The sequence below is a fragment of the Aythya ferina genome (assembly GCF_964211825.1).
Source record: "Aythya ferina genome assembly, chromosome: Z".
NCBI lineage: Eukaryota > Metazoa > Chordata > Aves > Anseriformes > Anatidae > Aythya > Aythya ferina.
The window spans coordinates 1,122,028-1,148,021 of NC_140299.1; the positions used below are offsets into that span (position 1 = coordinate 1,122,028).

General features: G+C 50.9%; 1 protein-coding gene across 36 annotated transcripts in view; it reads left to right on the top strand.

Annotated features, from left to right (window-relative positions):
* LOC311426864 (transcription factor 4) overlaps positions 1-25,994 on the top strand; it is a 178,042-nt gene that overhangs the window by 106,898 nt on the left and 45,150 nt on the right. For 29 of the 36 annotated variants that reach the window (XM_084503628.1, XM_084503629.1, XM_084503627.1 and 26 more), the window contains 2 exons: positions 2,171-2,300; positions 2,712-2,761. In XM_084503628.1, the coding sequence (XP_084359754.1) occupies positions 2,171-2,300; positions 2,712-2,761 (180 nt within the window). Of the gene's footprint in view, positions 1-2,170; positions 2,301-2,711; positions 2,762-21,201; positions 21,548-21,708; positions 21,773-24,608; positions 24,628-25,994 lie in introns of those variants that run through there. The other 7 variants (XM_084503619.1, XM_084503620.1, XM_084503617.1 and 4 more) reach the window with 5 other exon arrangements.

The following is a 25,994-nucleotide window of genomic DNA, read 5'->3' on the forward strand; positions in this document are numbered from 1 at the left end:
TTTTTTTTTTTTTTTAAATCAAATTAAATCTAGTAGGCTGGGTATAGGAATTTATACAGCTGATGGCTGTAAGTCTTTCAGACTCCCCGACATATGGATAAACCATGCACAGATTTAGCAGGTCTGTCTTTATGTTAAAACGTATACGTGATAAAAATATATGACTGCATCGGATTTTTGTGGTTAGCACTGTTTCATTCTGAAATGCTCCGAGACATTCAATAAAATCCCATGTATTTGCAGAAGATATTCACAATGAATTGATAACCTTTTTTTTTTTTAATTTATATATTTTTTTTTTCCCCAAAGAGTTTTTGCATATATTTCTTTGCCATTATGCAATAGGCTCGCAACCATTTTTGTGCCGGTGCAGGTGCTGTTTATTCCGAGGAGCGTAGGCATTGCAGGTGTATATTAGGCACGAGCTGAGCGTCAAGATATTAGCCCAAAGTACGCTTCTCCCTGGCGTGCCTGCATTTTTTTGAGGTCTTTGAGGGGTCTGCGAAGCCAAAGGCTGGACTGCACGCCAAGAAGGGGGTCGGGGCCGCGTCCGTCGGGCGTCGCTTGCCCATACGTCGGCGGCGATTTTCCTGTAGCTGCTCCAGAAAAAAAAAAAAAAGAAAAAAAGAAAAAAAAAAGAAAAAAAAAAAAGAGTAATATAGTTTTCGTGCAGCAAAAGTTCTCTCCGAATGTTTTTAGACGTGTAGGAAAGGCAGAAGGATGTTTTAATTTCTGATTTTCCAGCTCATGGCTCATATTTGACCAACTGCTTTCAGCAGAAGACATGCCACTTTGTTGAGCTATTTAGGAATCAAAAAGACTGTCTTAATTTAAAACAAGGAGCCTTTGTTTTAGTTGGTGACTGCCTTGTGAAATTTTTCAGTTCTCAGCGGGTTAACCAGGGAACAGGGGCAGAGTCATAATTGGCCTATTTAGAGTATTTTGCATGTGAATAGTGTGTTAGTGAAGCATTACTAAGTCTGTTGTGAGTGACATGGTGATTAGAATTTAGATTAGGGAAAACACATTCTGTACTTTATCAAGTACAGTAATTAGTTCAGTCAGTAAAAGTTGATTACAAGTAACGATAAAGTTAGATTTTTGGTGCTTAATTTTAAAATTTCTTTATTAAATGGTAAATTTGTTCTTAATATAAATGGTGGGATCTACACCTGTTTTATTGCGTATCAGAATAATTAAAAGAACAATGTGCTCAATGCAGAGTATAATCAGGGGATTTATATATTATGGGTAAGTTTCCGTGTAGTTTATAGCAAATAGAACATTACTCAGGAAATTGTTCTTCTGCCGGAGCCTCTTGGAGATGTGTAATTTCTCTGGCGGCGGCGGTCAGATAACGTTTGCCGCTCTCGCAGGGCAGCCGGGCTCCGTTCGTAGCCGGGGAAATGCCGTGCGTGCCGGGATGCTTCTCGTTAGTTAATGGGAGAGGCAGAAAATGGATCTAGTGAAAGTCCGCTGCTGCTGCTACCGCGGCTGCCGTACAATAGCCTTAATTGTTTGGGATTTTCGGAGGTGCTTTTTGGTGGTTTGTTGTGTTTTTTTTTTTTTTTTTTTTTTTTTTCTGATGGCATCGCAAAAAAATCTTATTAGCGCACCGCTCCCGCTTGATGCACAGCCTGCCGTGTAGGTTTTCGTCTTGCACACCGCGATCCGTTTAGGAGTTTCGCCTTCCGTGGGGACAATGAGGCTGCTTCATGCGCTCCGAACCAACCGCACTGTCAACAGCAGGATTTTTTTTTTTTTTTTTCCCCCTTCCCTTCAGTTTTATGATGGCTAAATCCGCGCGCCTCACTGTCTCGCGTGCAGCCAGGAGACTAAATGGCTCCCAAACACGTCACTGCACCGAGCTCCCAAAGTTTTTCAAACACTGATTGCGCTCGACTAAGTCGGCACTAAGTCTCCTTTAAACGTAAAGAATCGGATCTGAAATTCATTCCTTTGCGCTTTTCCGGGGGGAAAGGAAAGATGCGAAGCTGGAAATTTTTGCGCTGTCGCCTTTAAAATGTTGGCAGGTCCTGCTTTCAGGGTTCCGGGTGCTTGGGAAGGCTGCTTTGCTATGTTATTTTTAGGGGTGAGAAACAGCTAATGATGGGGGGAAGGCAGCTTGCACATGCACGCGCGCACACGTGTGTGTTTTTTCGTCTTTTAGCAAAGTCTCCTGGGAGGGGAGATGGACATCGGCAACCCCGGGGCGCTCTCCCCCAGCAAGCCGGGCTCCCAGTACTACCAGTACTCCAGCAATAACCCCCGCCGGAGGCCTCTGCACAGCACCTCCATGGGTGAGTGACTTCGTGCTCGGCGCTTTTTGCCCCGTTTCCACGCAGCGGGAGCGCTTCGGGCCCCGCGCGAGGGCGCGGGGAGGTGAGCGCAGCGCAGCCGCCGCCGCTCCTCTTTGTGGGGCACGCGAGGAGCCTTCGAAAGTCGCTTGCTCAAAGCAGACCCGCGCCGGGCGAAAACAAAGGCCCCGGGGCTGGAGGTGGAAATATGAGGGGTAGGCAGGAGGCTGGCACCCCTCCGCCGTGCCCACGCCGCTGGGAGTGGGGAGGGAGCGGCGGGCAGGGTGATTAGCCGGCTCGCTCGTTAGAAAACCTCGCTGGCAAAATTAAAAAAGAAAAAAAGAAAAAAAAAAAAAAAAGCCCATCTTGACGAAGACACCGTTTTATCTTTTTTATTTTTTTTTTTTTTTGCAGAAGTACAAACAAAGAAAGTTCGGAAAGTTCCTCCAGGTTTGCCGTCCTCAGTAAGTACCGCGCGCGCCCGCCCGCCCGCCGCGCCGTCGCTTTGCTGGGGGGAAGGCAGGCACGGGCACTCGTAGCGCGTGGCACAGGTTGTGGGCAAGGTGAGGAGAGGCGCGGAGCCTCGTTGCATGGCCTCGTCCGGCCTCAGTGACACGTCGGGGACGAGCGTGCGTGGGTCACGTTGGACTTTGAGAGGCGGAAGCGCCGAGCCGCCGCGCGCCTGGTGGGCCGGGCGCGAGCTTCACGTGCCGGCCGGCGGCGCTGTCGCTGCGAGGCTGATTTATGGGTTCGTGGAGCGAGGTGCACGGGGAGGGTCCCCGCGAGCTGGCCCCGCTCTCAGCCCACCCCGAGGTTTCCCTCCCGCGCCAGGGCAGCGGGCGGCCGTACCTGCAGCGGGCGCTGCTGGGCTGGCACCAGGTGGCCGCCAGCGGGAGCCAGCTGCTGCCGGGGCGCTGGGGGATGCTCAGGGCATAATGAGAGAGCTGCTAATTACCCAGGGCTTGCCCAGGTATCTGCAAGCATCTCGCTGCTACCTCTTTGTGAGGAGGACCGTGGACGCCGTCCATATAAACCGCGCTGATTTCGCAGCGTTTGTCTCGAAACCCTGGCGCCGCGCGGCCGGGACTGGGTGTTTCTGTGTGGCTGGGTGAAGCCCTTTGTCTCCCGACCCACACAACTCTCCGACCAGTTTGCAGCTTTCCGTGGCGGTGTAAAACCTTTGTGGTTTGTTTGTTTGTTTGCTGAAAAAGCCGTACTACAGTCAACCGCATCTTTTGAGAGCGTTTACTTTAAAAACCATTAATACATAAAAAATAGTGATTTTAAAAGAAACGAAAGGACATTGCAGTAAATGAAACATCGAGTAGTGCTTTGAATTTCATTCTAGTTACCATTACGTTTCATTCTAGTATTTTTAGTCTATTTTTCTTCTCCCCCATGGCTTTAAAAATGCATAATGCGTATTTTCCTATCAGTATCTGCAAACAGAGAAGAAAGCACTAATGAGGGGAGAGCGTCCTTTTCATACTTGATAACTGTGGTTGCTTTATCTGTAAATCTGGTTATTAGGAGGAGCCGAGTGGCAATCAATCCTGCAGCATATATAACAAATTGACATATTAATCTCAGATGGGTTTTCTGTTTTTGCCGTAAATCCAACTAAATTTGCAGTTTGCAAACCAGCCTACTTTGAAAGCCTCAGTTAGTGCAGTGAATGGGCTAAGCAGTAGTTTCAGGACCGGTCACTTTATAAATAATAAAAAAAAAATTGCAATTTAAAAGAGAAAAACACATAGGAAGATCCTAATTTAATTGCAATTTAATAATTGATCATTGTAAGCTTTATCGTAGGGAACAATACAAGCGTAAATCTATTTATAGTTGCTGAAATAGGGAAATTCTCGAACGAAAGGTTCCAGCGAAGTCATGATACTAGCTTGTTTTAATTCAAACCAAGTTCCCACGTGCGTATTTTAAACCTCTTTCCCGGTGTGTTTTTTGGGTTGGGTTTTTATTGGAGCCCTTTACAGCAACAGCTCATATCCCCCCCCCCCCACCTCCCCGAAGGCTTTTACGGGCACCGTTACGCCTGAAGTCAGGGGTGGATTTCATTGAGACGAAACTTTAGCTCGCCCCGCTTGCCCTGCCAGCCTCACATGCTCTGGCCCTCGCGGCTCTCCCCGGCTCGAGGCCAGCCCGTGGCGCTGAGGATCCGAGCCCCGGCGGTGCAGGGGAGCTTTGTGAGCACTTAAAGATGCAGTGCCCTGGCTTGCTTTGTGCTCGCTCCGTCACCGCCTGCCAGACCGCTGCTTTTTCCTTCAGGCATCCTCGGGGACAAACACCCACGTTTATTTTATGCTGTACAATATTTCTCAGCAGCGAGGTGACCATCTCAGGACGTTTACCTGAATATTTTTGCATCCGTGTTATAAAAGATACACTCTGTAGGACAGTACCCGCTGTCTGCTCTTGTTCTGAGCAAGAGAGATGACGCTGATGTTGGAAACGTCAGCATTCGGGGATGTAAAACCGCCGCAAAAGTTTTTTTTTACGGATTGCTTCTTGCTTCCAAAGAATGAGACGCGATTTGTGTTTGTCACAGATTAGTCTCAAACGCGCGCTTCCTTTAATTTTGCCTGAATGCTGCTGTTGTGCAGAACGGAACCACTTCCACAGCTCGGTACTCCTTAACTATTTTAACAGTATTGCTATTTTTCAGTCAATTATCCCCATGTCGAATACACGCTAAAAACTTGAAGTGCTTTTAAGGAGATGCACAATTTATGAGAAAATAAAACGCAGGAAGGGACGCCCCGATATTTTAATCGCCCGTAGCTGTGCCTTCTAAGAATAAGGAAATGAATCTACAACGAGTCCAATAATGTGAATACGAGAATGGTTTGGCTCTGAATGAAATACAGCTTTGCCTGCGTGACCATACAGATACGTGTTTGAGTCTGGTCGTCTCTGGTATATCATGGATCATCCGTTTCCCCTGAAACACCGCACACCCAGGTGTCCCCACCAGCAGGAGCATCCGATAAAAGGTCAGGTTCATTCTGCCGATAGCTCGTGGCACGCCGAACCGCCAGGATTTATGATGCTGGATAAAGTATAGGCATTTATAAATTGCCTAACTGGCTGATAATACACTTAGTTGATAGGGTGGAAATATTGCCGTATTTCTCTTAAAATATGTATATTAACTTGTGCTCGGTGTGATTTATGCGGTGGATATGGAGATTAATGCAGCAGCGTTGGAGAGAGCAGTTATTGTTGATTAATTCATAAGTAGTCTTATAAAAATTTCAATGATAAATGGTAATAAATACGTGGTATCAGCTCCCCTTTATGATAAGAAATGGCTATGAGTTTTGCAAACAAAGTAAATTAAACTAGGGAGCTAATCAGCATGTAGAAACTACCGAGGGGCGGGTGTCACGAAGCCGATGCCGTCGGCCACGTGGGGTGGGTGCAGGTGGTTGTCCCCGCGCCGCCCCTTCCATTTCCCCAAATCGGGACCCAAAAAGGGTGGCGAGCTTGGGGTATTTGGGGCTGAGCCCCCTGAAGGTGAGACACTGACTTGACAGAGCAACCTCAGCAGCTACTTCATGAAGAGCTGTGCAGCCATTTGGTAAAATGCTCTGTGCAAGCAGCAGCTGCTGCCATCGCCGTTGTGCAATCAGACATCTCTCCTGTACGATTTTCTTCACCCCTTAAACTTCATTCAAAGGTTTTGCTGCTGTTTTAACCATTAACCTGACGCCTTCACCCGCTTTGGCTGCCCCTGCACCTCTCACAGGCATCCCGGCTGCAGGAGGCAGGTCGCAGGCTGGAGAGCTCCGGCAGAGATAATTCATAGATAAAGATAACGCCGAAATTCAGCCTTCACGGGGAGCTCCTGGTGCTGGGATGGCAGTCAGCTGCGGGCACGGTGTGAGAGCTTGGTGGCTTTGCTCAGAGCTGGAGCATCGAATCGCAGGCAGGATGGCTGTGGGGTGGCGCGTGGCTGCCTTCTGCCGCACAACGGGGCCGCGGGGCTGGAGCAGCTCTGACAGAGCCCTCGAGCCCTGCAGGGGGCAGGCAGGCAGGCAGTGAAGCTTTCTGCAGCCTGAGGTGCTCTGCTTTGGGCCAGGCTTCCCAGGGGTTAAAGCTTGTTGTTTCCTCCATCGCCAGCCGTATTTCCTTTGGCCCAGTTGTCCTCTGGCAAGGAGTGCAGTCAGACACAGTCCTTATACTTCCTATTTCCCTTCTCCTTGGACACTCTTTTCCCTTACAAGCACACCAGGGGCTCTGTTCGATCCTTACAGCAGGCCTGGGAGCTGCAGCCCGAAGTGAAGCCCCTGGAGCAAAATGCAAAGGGTTCAAAAAGGAAAGGGCAGGGAGTTATGGCTGAGCTGGGCTGGCATCCTCATGATGGGGGGAGCCTTGTGGTGCGGACACTACAGCCAGAATAAAGGCTGGGAGAAGCTGAACGTCATCCCAGTTGTGTTAAAGGAGAAAAGAGGAACCAGAAACCTGCTTTTGTTGAAGAACCAGCAGGTAAAATCTCCCCAGCATCACTTGTGGTGGCAGCAGCCTCCCTCTTCCATCTTAACTCGAGGTGTCCCCCTGGGCAGGAGCCATCTCGTTGCACTTGCTGGGGTGTGTTTAGGACCGTATGGGCTTTGACCTTGCTGCCCAGACAGATAAGGAAGTGTATGACTCAGTCGTACGTCCTAAGGAAACACCTGCTTTGTTCCAAAAAGCAAGGAAAGAGAAACACTACGGGGATGCCACCTGGAGCTCTTCCACGGCTTTCTTCTGGGAGCCTTGGAGTAGCTGGGAGGCGAGGAAGCACCCTTTGTGCTGTTTGTGCAGGCTTTTTGCAGACTTCCTACCTCAAGCAAATAAAACACAACCTTAGGAATTTCCCTTCGACTTGATGGGGACTTGTCCAAAACAACCACGGTGTCCCCGACTGTCCCTGTACCTCCGGCCGCCACCTGCAGTACCAGGAGATGGGCCAGCACCTCTGGGGCCCTGCCTCGGCCCCAGGTGCCTCAGAGCTTGCCAGGAGGACACCTCAAGGTCTTCCAGCTGCAGCCAGGCCTCCTGGGATGGAGCTGACCTTCCTGAAGTAGAAATCTGTGGAGATTTGGGGTCCCACAGGGAGCAGGCTGACAGCTCGGGGAGAGGGGCCTGAGGAGGTAACAGGAGCCGAGAGGGGCAGGAGGCGGCCTGAGGAGGTAACAGGAGCCAAACCGGGCACTTTTGTGGAAATATTTCTGTGTAATTCAGCCACAAACCCAGAAAATTACTTAAATTACTCTCGAGCAGTCAGGGGATGGGTTAAAAGAGCTCCTCTCGCAAATCGCACCTGAAAGTGCTCGCTGACCCCACAGGACTGCGGCGACATCTTGCAGGCCGAACGCTGTGGTGGTGTTTTCAAATGGATGAAAACGCAGTGAAATGCAGATTAAAAATGCTTAGTTTTTGGTTTCGGGTAAATCGGACAGGATATCTTAAACATGAGAAAGGATCCGGGGAGAATGGTGTGATTGGGGTATTTTTCTGAGGCCTCGGCATTGCGGTATATTTAAAGGCAAAACTTTTAGTGCAGGCTTCACACACTTAACTATCCTGGACTCAAAATATATATATATATAAAAAAAATAAAAAATCCCGTACTGAATAGCTGTGGCCAGCTGGTGACAGAGGTGTGGGATTAGTGGGGTTTTGGGTTTAGCTTGAGCATAGACTCCCTCTTCAGAGTACTGGAGGTAGTGCAGGAGGCGATTTTCCCTCATGGACATCACGCTTTGGCCAACGCATCCAGATGATCTCCGTGTGCCTCCAGAAAGGGCAAAACAGAGCAGAGAGCACTGTTTTTATGGCAGCTCTTGGCAAATCGCTGCTCCTGTGGAGCACCATTTATCCCTCGCAGTGCCTGCAGCGGGGTTTGTAGGGTCGCCTGAGCGGGGTCCACCGGTGGGACACTGGGCTCCGTGCTGGGGAGGAAACCCACCGCGTGTGCTGGAGCCTAACACCTTTCTCCCCCCCTCTGAACCACACACACATTTTTAATTCACAATTAAAATTGCCCAGACTTCTATTTTCCTCCTTTATACATCCGTGTAATTTCTATTTCTTTCCTTTTTTTTTTTTTTTTTTTTCCATTTGGAAATTAAGGCGAGTTTCACAAGTGCAAAACTCAGCGCTTAATTTTTTTTTCTTTTCTGTTTGAATTCAAGGCTAATTGTTGGCAAAAGGCATTCAGAGATAAAAAATAAAAACTAAAATCGCTCGCTGCAGCGATTTGATTTTGTAGCTTTTCTTTAAATATTATCTCTAGCTGGTGTTCATTACAAGCACTGCAGTGGCTTCAGATCTCTGATTAGCACAGTCCAGCATCGAAGCAAAAAACATTTCAACCCTATCTTGTATCAAGCCTTTCCAAATCGGTTTTAGGGAAGGGCGGCTTCCTGGGCTGGGGGGGTTATTTATTTGATCTGCTTTAAGTTTTTCTTCCATTTTAGAAGTGATTGGGTTGGGGTGATGCGGCGTGCGGAGGGGAGAGCGCAGCGGTGCCGGAGTTATCTCGGGAAGTTGGAGATAATCTGCCAGGATTGAGACGTTTGCACTTTGACTCGCAGGCATTCGTTAACCTAGTCTGTGTATTTTATCAAAGGAACATTTATTTTTTTTGCTCCGGAGTAATTTTTTTGCCTTTACGCCGAAGCGGTAAACGTGCAAAAAAAAAAAAAAAAAAAATCAGCATAAGCGAAAACAGAAAAAAAAAAAAATGGCATGGAGAGCTCCAATAACTATTAACGTTGTTAAATGCATAGCAAAGCTCCCCTGACAGTTTCTTGGCACAAAACCTAGGCGGCCTACAATGGCTGGTTGTTTTTTTATTGTTATTTTATTTTGAATGGCCTTCAGCGCGTTTCGACAGGCCAAACACGCGCTCGATGTCGGCACCCGAGCCGAGGGGACACGGCCAAGGGGACGCCGGGGCGCGGGGCCGTGCCCGCCGCTGCCTTTGGCTTTCTCACCCTCGGGCCTCCAGCAGGAGCAGGACGGGTGTCACAGCAGCCAGACAAAACTGGCAGTGCCCCAAAACGGGCTTTTTTCGAGATCCCTGAGCCCACCCAAACACGGATGGGACACAGATAGGACACATACGGGACATGGACAGGACACAGGACCCAGACAGGACACCTCATGCCGGACGCATGGTGGGAGGTATCTCAGAGGCAGCATCCATGCAAGGCCATCCTCCCCGTGCTGTAAATAGTCAAAGGTACCCATTTTTGCATTTTTTTCGGGCAAATCCAGGCGACTTGCACATTTCAGGTGCCCGCAAAGGCCCCTGAGGTGCGTGGTGCTCACGCATCGAAGCAGCTGAGCGGCGCCCATCAGCTCCGCAGCGAGCAGGCCGTCAGTAAAGTTGCAATTTTCGGCAGGATTTGCCTATTACCCACAATTTCAGCCTGTTTCCAGACCAGAGCACCTTCTCCCTGCCAAAGGCCAGGCCGCAAAGCGACGAGGAGAAGCCCAAGGGCTTTGGTGGGAGGCCAGCCACACCGCCACCGCTCCCCGGCCGCCGCCACCGCGCTCCTGCCCCGGGCCCGGCCCGCGCCGTTGCCACCTGGTGGAGCGCAGAGGGTGCGGGTTCGCAGCTCGCTCCCATCTCACTCGGGCTCTTTTATTGCAACCACACTTTGGCACCCGTGCGCCGGAGTCCTTAACCAAAAGGATCCTCTCGTTTGCTCTGCAACACCTCATTTCTCCGCTCACAGTTCATTTATGATTCTGATGAGAGTGTTTTTTCAGGAAACACACATTTCACTTTTTGACCTAGGAGCATCTGTTAGAATTTTTTTTAATACTACTTTGGCATTCTGGAAGTGTTAATGTCTTTCATATCTGTTTAATGCTATTTAGGGATATTTATGATCACCTCTTGGTTACTTGGGGTAAAGTGTGTTGCAATTTTTTTCAAACAGACAGGAAAGCATTCATATGAGGAAACAGATTGCTTTAAACATGTGCTTCCTGTGACAGTAAAAAGAACAAATTAGATTTAACACTGTGTAATGAATGCATAAATGTGTACGTTTAAGCTTTTAAAAGCCTTACATTTGGTTCTGGCCTAAACAAAAATCGGGAGGCACCTAGCGAGGAGCGACGCAGTCGATTTAACCACGTGCAGCCGAGTCTGGTTGCATTTTCCGAGCGTTTTTGCTGCAGTTTCCCCTTCCAGCCTCGTGGTTTTCCCCTGAAATTGGACAGGGTGGTCTCTGGCACCGCTGAAGCCTTTCGGTAGGGAGGGAGAGCTCACGGGGCCGGGGCAGGAGGCAGAGGGGTTCAGCGGCCGGGCAGGAGCCCCTCCGGGCACTGCCGACCTCTGGCTTTCGAGCAGGGCTAACAGAAGCCACAGGGCGAGTGCAGTGGCCCAGGAGGGCTCCTGGAAGCACTTCGGGGCCATCCTGTGTGTGTGACCCTCACCTCTTGTCGTCTCGGAGCCGTTAGGGTTCCGATAATGCCCCTAACCGAGGGTTTTCCAACCCCTGGCTGTCGCAGGGCTCTTGTAGGAGCTGTTTGAAACGCCTGCGTCTTGGTTGCCTCCCTGTTTTGCTTTGAAGATGCATCTGGAAAAGAATTAAAGGCGCTTTCTGCCCGCCTTCACCCAATTAGTTCCCTCGCGCCCTTTATCTGCCGCCTTCCCAGAGCGTTTCTGAGACAGAAAACCTACCCAAGGTGAACAAGGAGCGGGGGCTTTTGTGTCAGAGGCACGGGGTGCAGGTGCCGTGGTCCCAGCCCAAATCCCAGTGGATTTGTAGCCAGCACCCAGCCGTCCACCGGCCGAGCAAAACGCCAGGACGATGCCCAGCTCGTGCCGAGCCTGAATTTTTATTTATTTCATTATTTTATTTTATTTTATTTTTTTTTTTTTTGCAGGCTGTGGGAGTTGGGTCTGGAACACAGTTTGTTTGATAATTAGTGCACATCTCTGCAGACTTGCCGAGGTTCCTGGGTAACCTTTGTGCCACCACGTTCGAGCACCAAATTAACACACCTTTTATCTTCCCCCGCTATTTTAAGTAAATATTTTTGAACCGTCTCCGTGCAACAGGTTTCCAAAGATTTAAAGTATGCCGCAGGTTTCCAAAAAACTTCATTTTTTCTTATATTTTAAATGTTCTGTTTGTGCAAAATTTTGAGAATCACCATAAGGGCTTCTTTGCATTTTTAATTTAGTAACTAACATATGAATAAATTTGCATATTAATTAGTTGCAGATTAAATCATGCATACATAATTGCCTCCTTACTGTGTTTAATGTTTGTCAAAATCTCCAGCCTGGTTTGATGGATGTCGTATGAAAGATTACAATTTGATGTACCCTTGGAAGTATTTACACCAATAACGCAGGATTCTTAATAGCAGAATTTGCGAGTTATATCCAGTTCCTAATAAACATGGGAGCTAGGTGCCTGTCCCTTTTGCCTAGATTTTTTTTTTTTTTTTTCCTTGCACCAAGTCATTTACTATTCATAATCATTAATGCATCTCCTAATTATACAGCATATGTCTGTTAACCCCTTCGGTGCCGATCTGGGGGGGCTGCGGCGCCTGAATTCCTCGCCCAACCCGTGTCACTGGAGAGGCTGCTCCCGCATCGCTTCGCCCCCAGCGGCAGCCAGCACCTCGGCTTTTCCTGGCGGGTGATCTTTGGAGGAAGGAGTTGGAAACGCCAGGTGCCTTTTGCGGTTTGTAAATCGGGCTGGAGGAAAGGAGCGGCGCTCGATTCGTGGCTGAAGGCTCCTCTGCTGGGGCTACTGCAGTAAAGCAGCAAGGGCGTTCCAAGAGCACAAATCATGCCTAGCGCAGCGGTCCCGAAAGCACCGCGAAGCCCTGCCTGAAATCCCGCAGGGAAGAGCCCTGCTGGTGGCTGCGCCCCTCCTGCTCGGGGACAGCTTCGCCCCCGCCAGGTCCGTGCCACCCATCTCCGGGGCGCAGAGGGGTTGTGCGGGGGCTTTCAGTTCAATCAGGCTTTTAAAAGATCAGGGCATGGTTGCCGACCTCCAGATTCCTGTTCAAAATCTTCCCCCGGCTCCCTGGCACGCCAAATTCAGCAGGCATTTGTAAACATGATGGGTTTGTGTTTGCTTCTCTTTTTATTTTATTTTTTTCCTGAGCTTGTACCTCTGCTCGCATCGCACCTTCAGGTTTTGCCCACAGCAGCTACCAGGGCCTGAAACTAAAATTTTTAACCGAGTCCAAATTTTTATCTAATTACAGCATTTTTGGAATGAGGCTTTAGGGGAGAAAACACAAAAAAAAGAAGCAACCCAAGCCCAGGAAACAGTGCAGGGCCCCTGATAAGATCCCAAGAGCTGGCTACGCAGGATTTATCAGCCAGCAATTAGATTTTCTTCTTCATTTGGCTACGCCTTACCCACTTCTCAAGCAGCAGCAGTTTCCGAGGCCCTCCAAATAACCATATTTTGTTAGAGAAGCTGGCACCAGCATGTGTTAGGCATTTAAGTGTGAATTTGAGCAGTCGATGGGAATATGGCACAGTGTTAGGAAACAGAACCGCCGAAGTTGGATCTTGCTCCCCAGGCTCCTTGCTGCAGGGTTTGCTGGTGATTCCCTTCACCTCTCCGGGCCTCAGCTCCCTTCTTTTTGGCCGTCTTTGTTTCCCCGGGCTGTAACCCCTTCGGGCCAGGCTCTGGCTCTGTGGCAGAGGTTCCTCGGGAGGGTTGTGGGGTGAGGATGCACCTTCTAGCACGGCAGCTGGATCCTTACCACCGAAAGCACGCTTTCGAGTATGAATTAGGATTGCTGGAAAGCAAAGTTCACAGGGAAAGCGCGTGGCATCGCAGCAAGGGATTTCCTCTGTAACATGCCTGCAGTTGGCTCGCTGCATGTTTTAAGGGCGTGCATTTTGGGTGTAAATAACCAAATCTGCACAGTGGATGTAAAATACCCAACAGAACCTCTGCACGACCCCATGTGCTCGCAAAATCCCGCGCTTTGTTTCACAAGACCCAGCGTCGTGGCATCTTTAGCCCAACCGGTCAGTTTGCAAGATGCATTTTAGCACATTATTTGCCATGAAAAGCCCGGTGAAACCAAAGGTACAAACACCTGAAGGATCTTGAAGGATTTTACACGGTAAAAATAAAACGCAGAGTGCCCAAAGACCTCGCGGACTTCTCCTCTAATCACAGAAGAACACAAACTGCGTAAGATGTACCCCTAATTATTCTCCTGCACTGTGCAATTTGGGAAGAAACCACAAAAACATGTTCAAAACCCAGTAAGGGACAAATCTACAAAAAGAAATAATGTGAGGTTGGGCCAAGCTTGGCAAACTGAGCCCGGCGCTGAGCGGGTGCGGTGTGCGCTGTGGTCTCAGGACCACACACACCTTACACCAAACGCCCTGTGCCATTTCAGGAGCTGCTTCGTTAGCATGTCCTCATTTAGCAAACCATCCAAAACTTCACTCCTGAGCCCCATCACGGCCGTTGGGTCGTGGAAGAGCCACGCTCAGTGCCCGTGGCCCAAGAGCACGGCTCTGTGCTCGCGGAGGATGAGGAAGGTGAGGTCCCTGCACCTGCTGCCCGGGCGCCTCATCCTAACGTCACTGTCACATCTCATCCAGCTGTGCTATCCGAAGGGTTAACAGCCAGTCGGAAAGCCGAATTCTTCATGTTTAATGGGAAAATTGACGCTCAATGTTGCACAGAACATCTTTTGTTTGAAGATCTCCAAGAAAAGATGGATACCCGGCAGTTTCCCTCCTCCGGGCTATGTTCCTGGAAAAAAAAAAAAAAGAAAAAAAAAGAGAGAGACACAAAACGATTTTATGCAAAGAGAGAAGAAAAAAGACCGTGAGAAACAAAAATGCTAGCGTTGGTTACAGCCCGGTCCAGCTGGTGCTGAGACCTGGGGTGGGTTTGGTGCCGGTGCTCGGATCCTGTACTGCTCGGGTCGTGTGAGCACCAGCACAGCAGAAACCAGCCACAGCTGTCCGAGATACAGAGGGAACTGTGCTAGGTGTGTGCTTTTGGGAATCCTGAGCCCTGGTCCTCCTTGTGGCACCAGGAAACTCTCTGGCTGGTGGGTGGGATCACCAAGGAACACTTTGGGGTCCTCAAATACCCATTATTCCGGTTTCTTTCCTTAACTATCCATTATTCTGGATCCTTTCCTTAAATACCCATTATTCTGGATCCTTTCCTTCTTTGAGCCTTAACAAAAGCCTTGCACTTGGCCCTCCTTTCCTTCTTCTGAGCAGCCTCGCGGTGTCATGAGCTCCACTTTGGCCAGATCCAGACCCAAAGCCGGAGCTCTCACCGTGCCCTTTGCACCTCGCCGGCTCTTTTCCCAGAACAGGGTTCATCCTATTTCTTTGAGGTCCTTCCATCCTATTTCTTTGAGGTCTTCGGGACCAGCCACTTCCATCTCTGCGTGCGATGCCCCCGCTGGCAGCCCGCAGCAAAACCAAACCGCCTTGCTCAGCGGCGTGGGTGATGTGCATGGGTGGGCAAAGGAAGAGTTACTCATTTCTTTCCTTTATTTCCAAACAATGTACAGACACAAATTCACCCCAAACGCCTCATACAGGCTCCTCACCCTCACCACTGGGTTCCGTGGGGACGTGGTGACGAGGTGCCACCATGCAAGCGCTCGTCCTCCTCCGAGGTGACAAGTGTCTAGGACCGGCGCGGCCCTAGGGATTGCAACCCCTGGCCCCTCTGAGCTTCCCTTCCCCGTCTATACAAAGGGAAATAGTGACAGAATAATATTTAACTGCTAGATGGAGGGGCTGCGAGGCCTAGCTATGTAACAGCTGAAAAGCCTTCCATATGGCAATGTGCAATAAATGAGAAGCAGCGTTTCTCTCCCTCCGCAGATTCTTGTGGCAGAGTGGGAAAGAATACGACTTTGCAGGATCCCACATCTATGTTCGGTCCTGCAGAGCATTTAGCAGAGAGCAGGCTAGTGAGAAACACTTTTGAATGCTTTGATCCGCTCTGTTCGCGTTTTACCATGTAGACAAACTGCTGCATGTGACTTTTTTAAAAAAAAAGACCGAGTTTGGGTCCGTAAAAATTAGCCATGTGGCCATTTGCATGGTGCCCACAAGTTTGTTTTTTTCTTTCACTTTTTTTCTTCTTTTTTCTCTTTTTTTTTTTTTTCTTTTACTAGAGAATTGCCATCCCATTTACATCAACTCCATGGGGGCAGCACCAGGCACAGAGCCCCGCTGCCCACCCCATGGGAAGGGGATTTGGGGAAGGGACTTTGGCATCTCCAGGCCTAGGCATGGCTCCGCAGCACTTTGTAGCCAGGGAACTTTCTGGAAATGCTCTCGGTTGTATTTAGCACTAATAACTCCAAGTATACAAACATTGAACTCTTGTATTGTTTTAAAAAAGAGTTGTGGAACATCATAACATATATAAATTCCCTCTCCAAGTCCTGGTACAAGTAGGTTTTTTATCGTTTATAAACCACCGAACCGATGTGGGGGAATATATATTGATCCTAATGAAAATTGTTGTGTTTTAGTGTGCTTTCTGTTCCTAAACACCAAATATAAGATCAGGTTCTTGATTGCCTTGTGCTTAAAACACGTATTTAGCTTGTACATCCTGCTAATGGAGAACAGTTGACCAAGAACATAGGGGAACCTATTGGTGAGGGAATAGGAACAGTAGCTCCAACGCCGATGGCTACAGGTTGTATTTTACTCCACGAGCAGTGACCTCCCTCATAATCCAAACAGATTTGGTGGTGGTGAACTGCTCAGCACTCCTTGATGTGTAAAAAACCATCACTCTGCTGATTTATTTTGCCAAATAACCCCACAGCGGGTTCCAGGCTGTAGGGCAGATCCAGGACATCTTGGATCTCGTATTGGGACAAATGGCACCAAAATTCCCAAATATCCAAGCCTCCCACCTCTTCATCCCCAGTGCCTTAGGGACACATAGGAAGGGTCGGAAATGATCCTTAAAACAATTTTCCTGTTAATTTCTGTGGTGAATCGTGAATCGAGGCCAGTGGGACGCTCCGGCCTGCAGTCAGTGCCGGCACTATTTCTGAAGGGCCTTGAAGCCCCAGTGCCACCTTACAGTCATTTCCAGGCCTCTTTACGTTGCCAGAGGGCTGTGGAGAAGCCATCACAGCACTGCTAACCTCAAAGGTTCAAATATCCCGAGTCAGCCGCCCCGCCACCCACAAAAAAGACGAAATCGTGAGGTTTTAAGGCCTGGGTTTGATGCCTCAGAGTCCCCATTTCCTAGATCTCCTCCCCAGCTATCAGCCTTCAAAACGTGCCGTCTGAGATCACCCTGCAGTCGGTGACTCCAGAAGCTCCGGCTTTCCAGAAGGGCTCACCAAAAGCTCTGAAGCTGGAGAGAAAATGGTAAAAATTGGCAGCGGTGCCTCCGCGCGACGAGAAATCCGGGCCCATGTGTTTTACGTTTCTCCCTTGGCTTTTCGCAAGCGGCGGAGTCAAAAATAGACCGGGTGGCAAATGGATATTTTAGATAGAGGGTTTTGTTCAAAATAGATTAGCTGTGAAGGAGGTTTCGATGCCGGAGGTTTCTTTCGTGAGGGGCATTCTGGGGAAAGTGGCAGAATAACCAGGGGGCCTCAGGCGGCGGGGAGCGGGCCCACGCGCAGGCGGTTTTGGGGGTTTTGTGGTGTGATTAGCTCCGTGTGCTATCTGGTCAGTACATTTGAGCTAAAAGGAAGAGAAGTTTGATGTTGGGCTGATTAAAGGTGGTTTAGTGAGATGTCCCGTGGCTTTTGGTGGCAGTCTCGGCTTGCAGTGGGGCTGCAGGCCTCTGCCACAGCACCCGCCCCAGCCCTTCACCTCGTGTTTTTGGCAGCACAAGGACAGGGGTGTGTGTCATTATACCACCGAATCAGTCACCTCTGAAAGAGCAATTTGTGTAGGAACTCCTCTGGCTCCGGCAGATGTGCCTGGCTGACATTTGAAGTCCATAAAAACGTGCAGAGCAAGAGCTTGGGAGGAGCAGCGCTCACGGTGATACCTACGGGTGGCAGCTGGCTGACCGCAGCCGCCTGGAAATCAGCTCGAAAACACGGCCTTACTGAAACGACAGTGCCCAAAATTCACGTATGGCAGGCTCAGGTGCTGCCCAGCTCGGTCCCAAGCCCTCTGTCCCCTCGGTGGGACGAACAGCTCGGTTTGGGTCTGGGACCACGCGTCCCCTCAGCCTCCAGGCCTGGAAACAAGGCTTTTGTAGGGTGGTGGGGTCGATTAGGGGTGCCATCGCTAGGCAGCCCTCCGAAAGCAGATGCATCCACATTTGGCTGGTGTAAAGTAGCTTCTCAGAGCCGGTGGCTTTTAGGATCTGATTTATTCATACGGCATCTGTACAATCAGGCAGTTGTGCTGCTTGCTGTCTGCGGCACACGAGGATCTGAGCACGAACCTCCTCCCAGGGAGAGGGGGGAATGTCAATGCCCAGAGCGAGCTGCGGTCGCTGTGAAAGAGACACCCACAAATCACTGCCCGGGGTGCTCAGCAGGTTAATCTCCAGCGGATTTGGGATCCCCCAAAACCAAGGCCAGACAACACCCCTAGCACATGCAGCTTGGGGTTTATTCGGCATCCCTCTGCGGTTTTGGCTGTGTACCTGCCGGTCAGCTCCATGCACATCCCTCTCTGAGCTCTGCTGGTGATTTTAAGAAACCTTGAGCTCAGAGCTGGCATCCTATAAAATGGACCTGGCTTTGTGGAGAAGAGCTGCAGTCGGCTTTTGTTTTGTTTTCTTTAACCAGGGGAGAAGCTGGTTGGGAAAGGCCATCGGGGCAGCAGCTGGGGCGCCTTCATGGGACCTCTCCGCTGAGATCCTGGGCACTGATTTGGGGCAAAAAAGGCCCAGCTTGGCAAAATTCCCTTCCCCTTCAGCCGTCGCATCTGGGGATGCGGAGCCACTTGTAGGGTCCGTTTTAATAACGACACTCAAGGATTTGTGTAAGAAGGATGAGCTTATCCAAGTGACCCAGACGGAGAGGAATACTGGTTATTTTAGCCATCTTACTTGAGATTTCACCATTATCCCTTGGAATTTGTGGCCAAGCCCGTCATCTCGCAGATCGCTTCCCTTGCTTTGCTGCCGTCGTAGGGCTTCGGTCGCAGCAGTGGCACTGTCCCCACAGGCCTGTGACTCTTCCTCTCCTTCCAGTGTCCTTTGCTTTGGTGTTTTGTGCAGACCCGAGGTGTGCCCGGGGCCAACGGGGTGCCCTCCACTGCGGCACCGGGACGGTTTCCTTCCCTGCCTCCTCCTCCCGTGGGAGCTCAGGCACTCGGGGCTCTTTCTTCTCCTCCTGGGGTGTCTCCAAGGTTTCCTCACCCTCTTCTGGCATTTGCTGCTGGGCTGTGGCAAAAGAGAAGTGAGGAAAGGATATACCAGGACACAGAGATGCTACCAGGGGAGTTAGGAAACTCGGGGCATTTCTAGGCTGATCCCTCTCTTTTCTCCCACCTTCAGATACTCGTTCCTGTTTCTGAAAAAAGAGAAAAAAAAAATACATATCCGGGACAATCACAGGTCCCCCAGCCAGGCAGGAAAATGCATTAAAGTTATCTCAACGTATGTGCGAATGCAAATAGGATATGGTAAAGTAATTAATTTTTATTGTCATGTGCTGCGAATTCTGTTACAGTGAGGGGCTTACTGCCCTGCAAACCGCATTAACTTCTTATCGCGCTGGGTACAGGACATTGGGACCGAAATTCTCCCGCTCGGAGGAGTGAAAGCACTCGTGTGCCGGGATCCAAACGGAGTCGGATCCCTGTTCCCCGCTCCGAGCTTGCAGAAAACAAACCGAAATCATCTGCAGCCATTTCCCTGACACGTCGGGCACGATTCGGGGCTTGCTTTGCCGAGTCCTGGCTCTCTCTCCCCGTTTGCACGCTCCGTAGGCATCAGCAGGAGGAATTTTTAGGATTACCTCGTGCCAGTCAGCGCAGGCGTCTTGGGCTGGAGTTGGAGGCTTGCTGGGTGGCAGCGCAGTGCTGAAGTTGCGTGATTTAAAGGTCCGCCCGATGCCATTCCGTGCTACAATCCGCACTAAAAATGTAATGCCCGTTGTATAACTTTGTGTGGAGCTGTGAAACTGCAGCGGTGAGCAGGAGAGCAAAGCCGGGGCTCGCAGTTTGAAAACACAAGAGGGGAGAACTCGTTCAATCCTAGTCATTGAGGGTTTTTTGGGACCGATCAGGGCACTTGGGTATTTTTCACCTCTGGAGCGTTACCACCTGGGAGCCCTCGGGTTTGGGGAGGGTTTCCTTTCCCTCCCAGGCACGGCTGACCGGCGGTGGCCGGGCTTTTTGGCCCGCCGAGGGTGGCTTAGAGGTTCCAAACGCGCTCTTGTCGGATTGACAACGAGCCGCCCTAATGAGGAAGAAATCCGCAAAGCATGAAATGGGAATGAAATGTGTGATTATAATTCAAGGGCTGCTTCCCCCCAACCTCCGGGGAGCTCCCCGAAGCCGGCGACTTGGAGAACCTCCTCCCTGCCGCCGCGGCCACGCACACGCGACCCCAACGCGCCGGGGCCGGCCGGAAAAAAAAAAAAAAAAGAAAGTCGGAGGCGAAACTTTGCCGTGGCCGGGCCTTTGTGGGCGATGAATACTGCATGCGCTCCGCCGCCGCGGCGCGGGGTAAGGCAAGAGGGGGCTCTGAATTATTAAAGTTGAGCCCGGAGAAGCGCTGCACGCTCGGCTGGCATTTGCTTCGCCATATGCAAATGATTGAGCCGCATTTGGGATCCATTCCCAAGGGGGCCCTCCCTTCCTGCGATGCTCACGGTTTGGCAGGCTCGAGTGAAGCCTCCGACCCCCCCTGACCCCCCCGGAGCCCCCTCGCAGCCCCCTTTTGCCCCGCAGGGGGAGGGGGGCAAAGGAAAGGAAGGGGGCTCGGGGGCTCGGGGCTGCGCGGGGCGGGCGGCGGCAGCTGCGCACAATGCTGGGAGCGCGCCAGCAGCACGGACAGATGGCGGAGTTATTAGATGTGCATCATACGATTCCCTTCCTGCCACTCGCTTTTTAATCAAATTAAACCCCAAAATAAAAAAAAAAAAAAAGGAAAGAAAAAAAAAAAAAAAGAAAAAAAAAGGAAAAAAGGAAGAAAAAAAGGGAAAAAAAGGGAAAAAAAAAAAGGAAGAAAAAAAAAGAGGGAAAAAAAGGAAAGGAAAAAAAAAAGAGAAAGAAAAAAAAGGAGGAAAAAAAGGGAAGGAAAAAAAAGGGAAGAAAAAAAAAGGAAAGGAAAAAAAAAGGAAAGGAAAAAAAAGGGAAGAAAAAAAAGGAAAGGAAAAAAAAGAGAAGGAAAAAAATAGAAGGAAAAAAAAAGGAAGAAAAAAAGGAAAGGAAAAAAAAAGGAAAGGAAAAAAGGAAGAAAAAAATGAAAGAAAAAAAGAAAAAAAGGAAAGAAAAAGAAAAGGAAAAAAGGGGGGGAAAAGGGAAGAAAAAGGGGGAAAAAGGGGATAAAAAAGGGAAAAAAAAGGGGGAAAAAAGGAAAAAAAAAGGAAAGAAAAAAAATGAAAGAAAAAAAAAGGGGAAAAAATTAAAAAAGGGGAAAAAAATAAAAAAAGGGAAAAAAAATAAAAAACGGAGAGGGAGAGAGGGGGGAGAAGGAGGGGGGGGAGGCAATTAGGCGCATTTGTATTCCGCTCGCTAATGGGCCCGACTCCGCGGCCCCGCGGGCGGCCGGCTGGGAGCGCGCCGGGGCGGCGCGGGGCGGGCGCGGGGCGGCGCGAGGCGGCGCGGGCGCGGGGCGGCGCGCGCGGGCGCGGGCGCGCGGAAAGGGGCCGGGGAGGCGGGAAAGAGGGGGGGTGGGAGGGGACGGGGATTTGGGGGAGGAGGAGGGGGGGGGGGGGGGCGCGCAGCCTCCGCCCCCGCGCCGCGAATGGTCTCGCCCTGCTTTGCATATTGAGCGCGCCCGGGCCGGCCATCTGGGAACATGCAAGTGCAGGAATTGTGGTGAAAAAAAAAAAAAAAAAAAAAAGAAAAGAAAAAAAAAAAAAAAGAAAAAAAAGAGCAAAAAAAAAAAAAAAAACCAGGCAAGAGAGAAAAAAAAAAAAAAAAGCCAAGCAGCAACACACAGGGCGCTCGAGCGAGTTTGAAATAAAAGTTGGGAAGAGTGGGAACCGGAGGGGAAAAAGGCTCCGGGACCATGTACTGCGCGTACACGATCCCCGGCATGGGCGGCAACTCCCTGATGTACTACTATAATGGCAAAGCGGTAAGGCGGCGCTGCGCCGGGACCCCCGCCGGGACCCCCCCCAAACCCCGGGCACCGGGCACCCCCCTTGGGGCCGGGGGCGCCCCCAGCCCCCTCCCGGCCCCGGCCCCGGCCCCTTCCGCGGAGCTTTTTTTGGGGAGGGGGGGGCGAGGGAAGGAGAGGCGAGAGCCGCGCGGGGCGTTCCGCGCATAACCCCAGCAGAAGGTTTATACTCGCCATCTGGAGGTTTCTTTCCTTTTTTTTTTTTTTTTTCCTTTTCTCTGTGTTTTTTTCCTTTTTTTTCTTTTTTTTTTCTGGCTGGGTCTCGGCGAGGAAAAGTATTTTAAAATATCTCGGGGAGGGGGGGGAGGAGGAGGAGGAGAGCCGCGGCTGGAAAGGAGAGGAAAATTGTCGGGAAAATGGGGAATTTGGGGAGGTCGTGGGGGGGGGGGGGGAAGAGCCCCGATTCCGGCTCTGCCAACTTGCTGCCCCGCTGCAATTTTTGGGGAGGGGGCCGGCGGGGCCGTGCGCGGGGGGCGCAGCACCCCGGGGTGCCCCCGGTGGCACGGGGGCGCGGCGCCCGGCGCCTTTTGGGGTGCGCGGTGCCCGGCGGAGCCTCGCGGACCTCGCCTTTTGTTCCCAGCTCTAGGGGGGGGGGGGGGGCTGCAAACCGAGGGGCTTTGCTCAGCCGAGATTTAACACCGCTTAAAAGACGGAAAAGAAAAAGCTGGCGAATCGGTGAATTTACCGGGAGGCGCTTTTTTTTTTTTTTTTTTTCTTTTTCCCCTTTTATTTTATTTTCTTTTATTTTTTTTTTATATGAATTAGTTGCGCCTGCTGCTCGTCAGGACGAAACCTGGCGTTCCCACGCGCCGCCAGGCTGGGGGTAGCTTTGCTTTGCGAGGGAAAAAAAAAGAAAAAAAAGTTGCCAGCCGCTGCTCTTCATCCCCAGTAAGTAATAAAAGCCCCGAGACAGCGCGCTGTAAACAGGAAGCGGCAACGCAGGGCGCTCACCTCGCGCTGGGACCCTCCGAAACATTTTTCAACACTTTTGCCCAAGTTCCTTCTTCCCTGGGCTCCTCGGAGCAAAGGGAGCCGGGGAAGAAGCACAAAGGGGCTGCGGGTGCAGCCGTGCCAAAAGCCACGGCCGCGCAGCTGCAGGAGTTCGGCACCGGAGAGCTGGGGAGAGAAAGTATTCAGCCGGCCACTTGGCCAACAGATTTCGGGGGTTTTGTTCCGTGTTTTATTTTTGTTTTGTTTTGTTGTTTTTTTTTTCATACGGTTGGCATTGTTCTGGCTCGGGTCGTGCGGTGTAAGGCTCTTGAGTTGGTGCCAGGCAGCTCGCCCAGCCCGGGGATGCCACGCGTGGAGCGCCTTGGCGAGGGGAGCCGGGCTGGCGGGGGGGCTGCGCGAGCAGAGCGGGGCTGCTGGTTGTTGCCCGAGCCCCCGGCTGCAGGAAAAGATACAGCCCTAAATTCCCCCGGTCCTCTTTTTTTTTTTTTTTTCCCCCCTGCTTTTTTTTTTTTTTTCTCTCTGCGTTTTTTTTGTCTTTTCCCAGTGACAAGTCAATTACTTGTTTAAATTCGGCTTGAACTCCCTGAACCGAGCGCCGGCAGCGGAAGCAGGGCTTCCCTGGGAATAAACAAAAGCCGAAAAATGCAAAATCCTTCCAAAGCGCTCTCGGGCCCGCTCGCTGCTGGGGGAGAAAAGCAACCTTGGGTACGGGAGTCACGAAAAAAAATGACCGAAAAAATAAATAAACTGCCACGAACGCGAGGTCTGCAGAAGGCTTTTTCTGCTGCTTGCTTTTTTTCCCCTCGCTCGCGGGGTGTTTTAGCAGAGCTCACTCCGGGGGAGCTCACTTTTGCCTTGAACTATTTCCCCGTGCCCGGCGGTGAGAAACCTTTTCCTCCCCGTGCCTCGGAGCGGAGGGCATTTCTTGGGGGAAAGAAAACGGGGGCGTGTGAGGCAGCGTTCGCTGCTTGCCTTGGTGATGCCATACACGGACAGGGAGAGCTTTCGGTCGGCTTTTTCTCCCCGAAAAGATTTTGGAAGGGAAGTTTCCATGGAGGAGTTTTCTGAGCTGGGAAGCAGGGGAAGGAGAGGCGAGGTGTTTCTGCCAAGCCCGGCTCCCCGTTCCCCGAGCCGTGCGGGCGGTGTTTTAGGACGTGCACGGTACCTGCGAGGGGATGGCTGCGGGATCGCTTCCCACAGCTGATTTTCCAGATTGCTTCGTTCCAATTTCCCCTCCCGGAGCTTTTCTTAAAGCGTTATTTCCCCCTGTACCTGCAACACGTTTCAACGCAGGGGGGCTCTGAGGAAGGAATTACTGCAGAGGAAAACGCAAGGCAAAAGTGGCAAAATTTTCTTGTGCTGGTCTCTTCAGATCACAGCAGCAGCAGCTCCCGCCACGCGCGTGTGTTCAATCATATAGGGAACCCTATAATTATTGTCATTGCTCTTTTTGCTTTACCCTAAGCAGCCCCGAACCGGCTCTCCGCCTAGTTGTTGGGGAAATAAGTTGTTTGCCAAGTCATCCAAATCCCCCAAAGTGGATGCTAACGAGTCCTTCCCGTTCCCGTCCCGTCTGCTATTCCTATCCCAAAGCTTTTTGGAGCCCGGGAAGTTTCCTGGAGGAGGATGAATGCTCGGCGGTATCGCTCCTGCTAAGGGGCTAGGCCACCGAGTGCCATAATTCCACGGGCCGCGCTTCATCATGACAAGTGCGAAGTTGTGAATGGCGTGAGCCGGGTGTCATCCCGCCGGCGTGGCAGGGAAAGTTAAGCTTTGGGAGCCCGAGGAGAAAGAAATCTCTAAATCTAAATTAGAGACCTTTTGTGCTCGCGTGTGGCGTGCGTGTCGTCGTGTCCCCGTCCCCCCCCCCCCTCTACCGCCGCCTCCGAGCCCCGAATGAAGCTGCGGCGATTCAGCGCCGCGCGGTATTTTACGCTTCTGCTTTGTTGGAAGGGCTGCGTGCGCTGGAAAGGAGCGGATCGTAACCAGAAACAATAATAATTAATAATAATATTTATTGGCCAAACTTCCAGGCTGCTTTCAAGCGGGTTCCTAAGCGCGGGGAGAGCTTTTGCGCCGCGGTTCAGGTAGCTCGGCCGGGGCGCGCGTGGAGAGAGGGGGGGGCCGGGTGCGTGGCAGGGCGAAAATGGATCCGGGCGCTGCTTTTTTGGGGCCGTGGGTCGAGGCCAAGCCGTCTGGAAGGCTGGCCCATTGTTTGGGGGGGGGGGGAGGTTGCGGCGAGGCTGCGTGTTTTATCTCGTCACCGAAGCGAATCCCGTAAGCTGCCTCCCGAGAACGAGGGGAAAGCAAAAATTGGGCGAGTTGTCAGTCCGCAGGTTGAGACCCGAGCGGTGTTTGCTGCCTTTCACATTCAGGAAGGGGGGGACGGGGGGAGTTTTTGTGAACCCGGGAGCCTGCAGAACCCAAATCTGTTTAAAAACACCCATTTCAGGCTCGGCACACCTCGCCGGGCAGTGCAGCATTGCCTCCGACAGGTCCCAGCTCTTTCCTCCCGTCGTGCACGCCCGAAATGGGAGCAGCTTTAGGGTGGCAAAGCTCTGGGGGGGGGGGGGTTTCCTAAACCATTTCGGGCATTTCTGGAGCTTAATGCTCCCGCAGGATGCATGCGGGATTTAAATACGCTCCGAACCGAGCCGCACGTCCTCGGCCGTGCCAGTTTGGAAACGAACCGTGGTCGGGTTTGGTTTCATTTTATTTTTATTTTTATTATTATTATTATTATTACATTTTTTTTTCCTTTAAAAAAAGCGATCCTAAATAGGATTTTCTTCGGTTATTGATTGATGGGAGGCACGGCGAATTACGGCCTGGTGTTGACATCCTCTGCCAGCGTGCGCTCCGAGCGGCTTTTTTGTGGGCAGGGCCGGGGGGGGGGTGTGTGTGTGTGTGTGGGGAGGGGGGGGGTTAACAAAAGATCTAATAGCTGGTGCAGTCTTTAAATACCTTTCCAATTGATCTACAGGAAATTGTGCAGAAGAATTGTTTGTTTCCTGTTTCGGCATCAATCTGGTTTGCATTAAACTCGGCTTACTGTAAAATTGCCGTGGCACTTTGGAGACGTGGGATTTGCTGCTTTCATACAGGGAATTTCTTTTCGAAAAGGGAGCGTTTCAGCCACTTTCTTCCTCATTTTCTGACGGCGCAGTGCTAGGGGAACTCGTTTTATTTTATTTTATTTTATTTTTTTCACCAGCTCCTGAAGTTGTGCAGCTGCCGTGGTGGCAGGAGAGGGGCACAAGCTGCCTGCCCCGGGCTGCCCTGCCTTCCTGCTGCTTTTTTGATTATTTTTTTATTAAAAAAAAAGAAAAAAAAAAGGCAGGGAGGGGGTAAGGCAGGCTGTCACGGCGAGGTCAGGCCATCAGAAGCCATCTCCCGGTCCCTCGTGTGCTTATTTCACGGCGCAGAAATGCTCAGGCTCGGGAAAAAGTTTTGC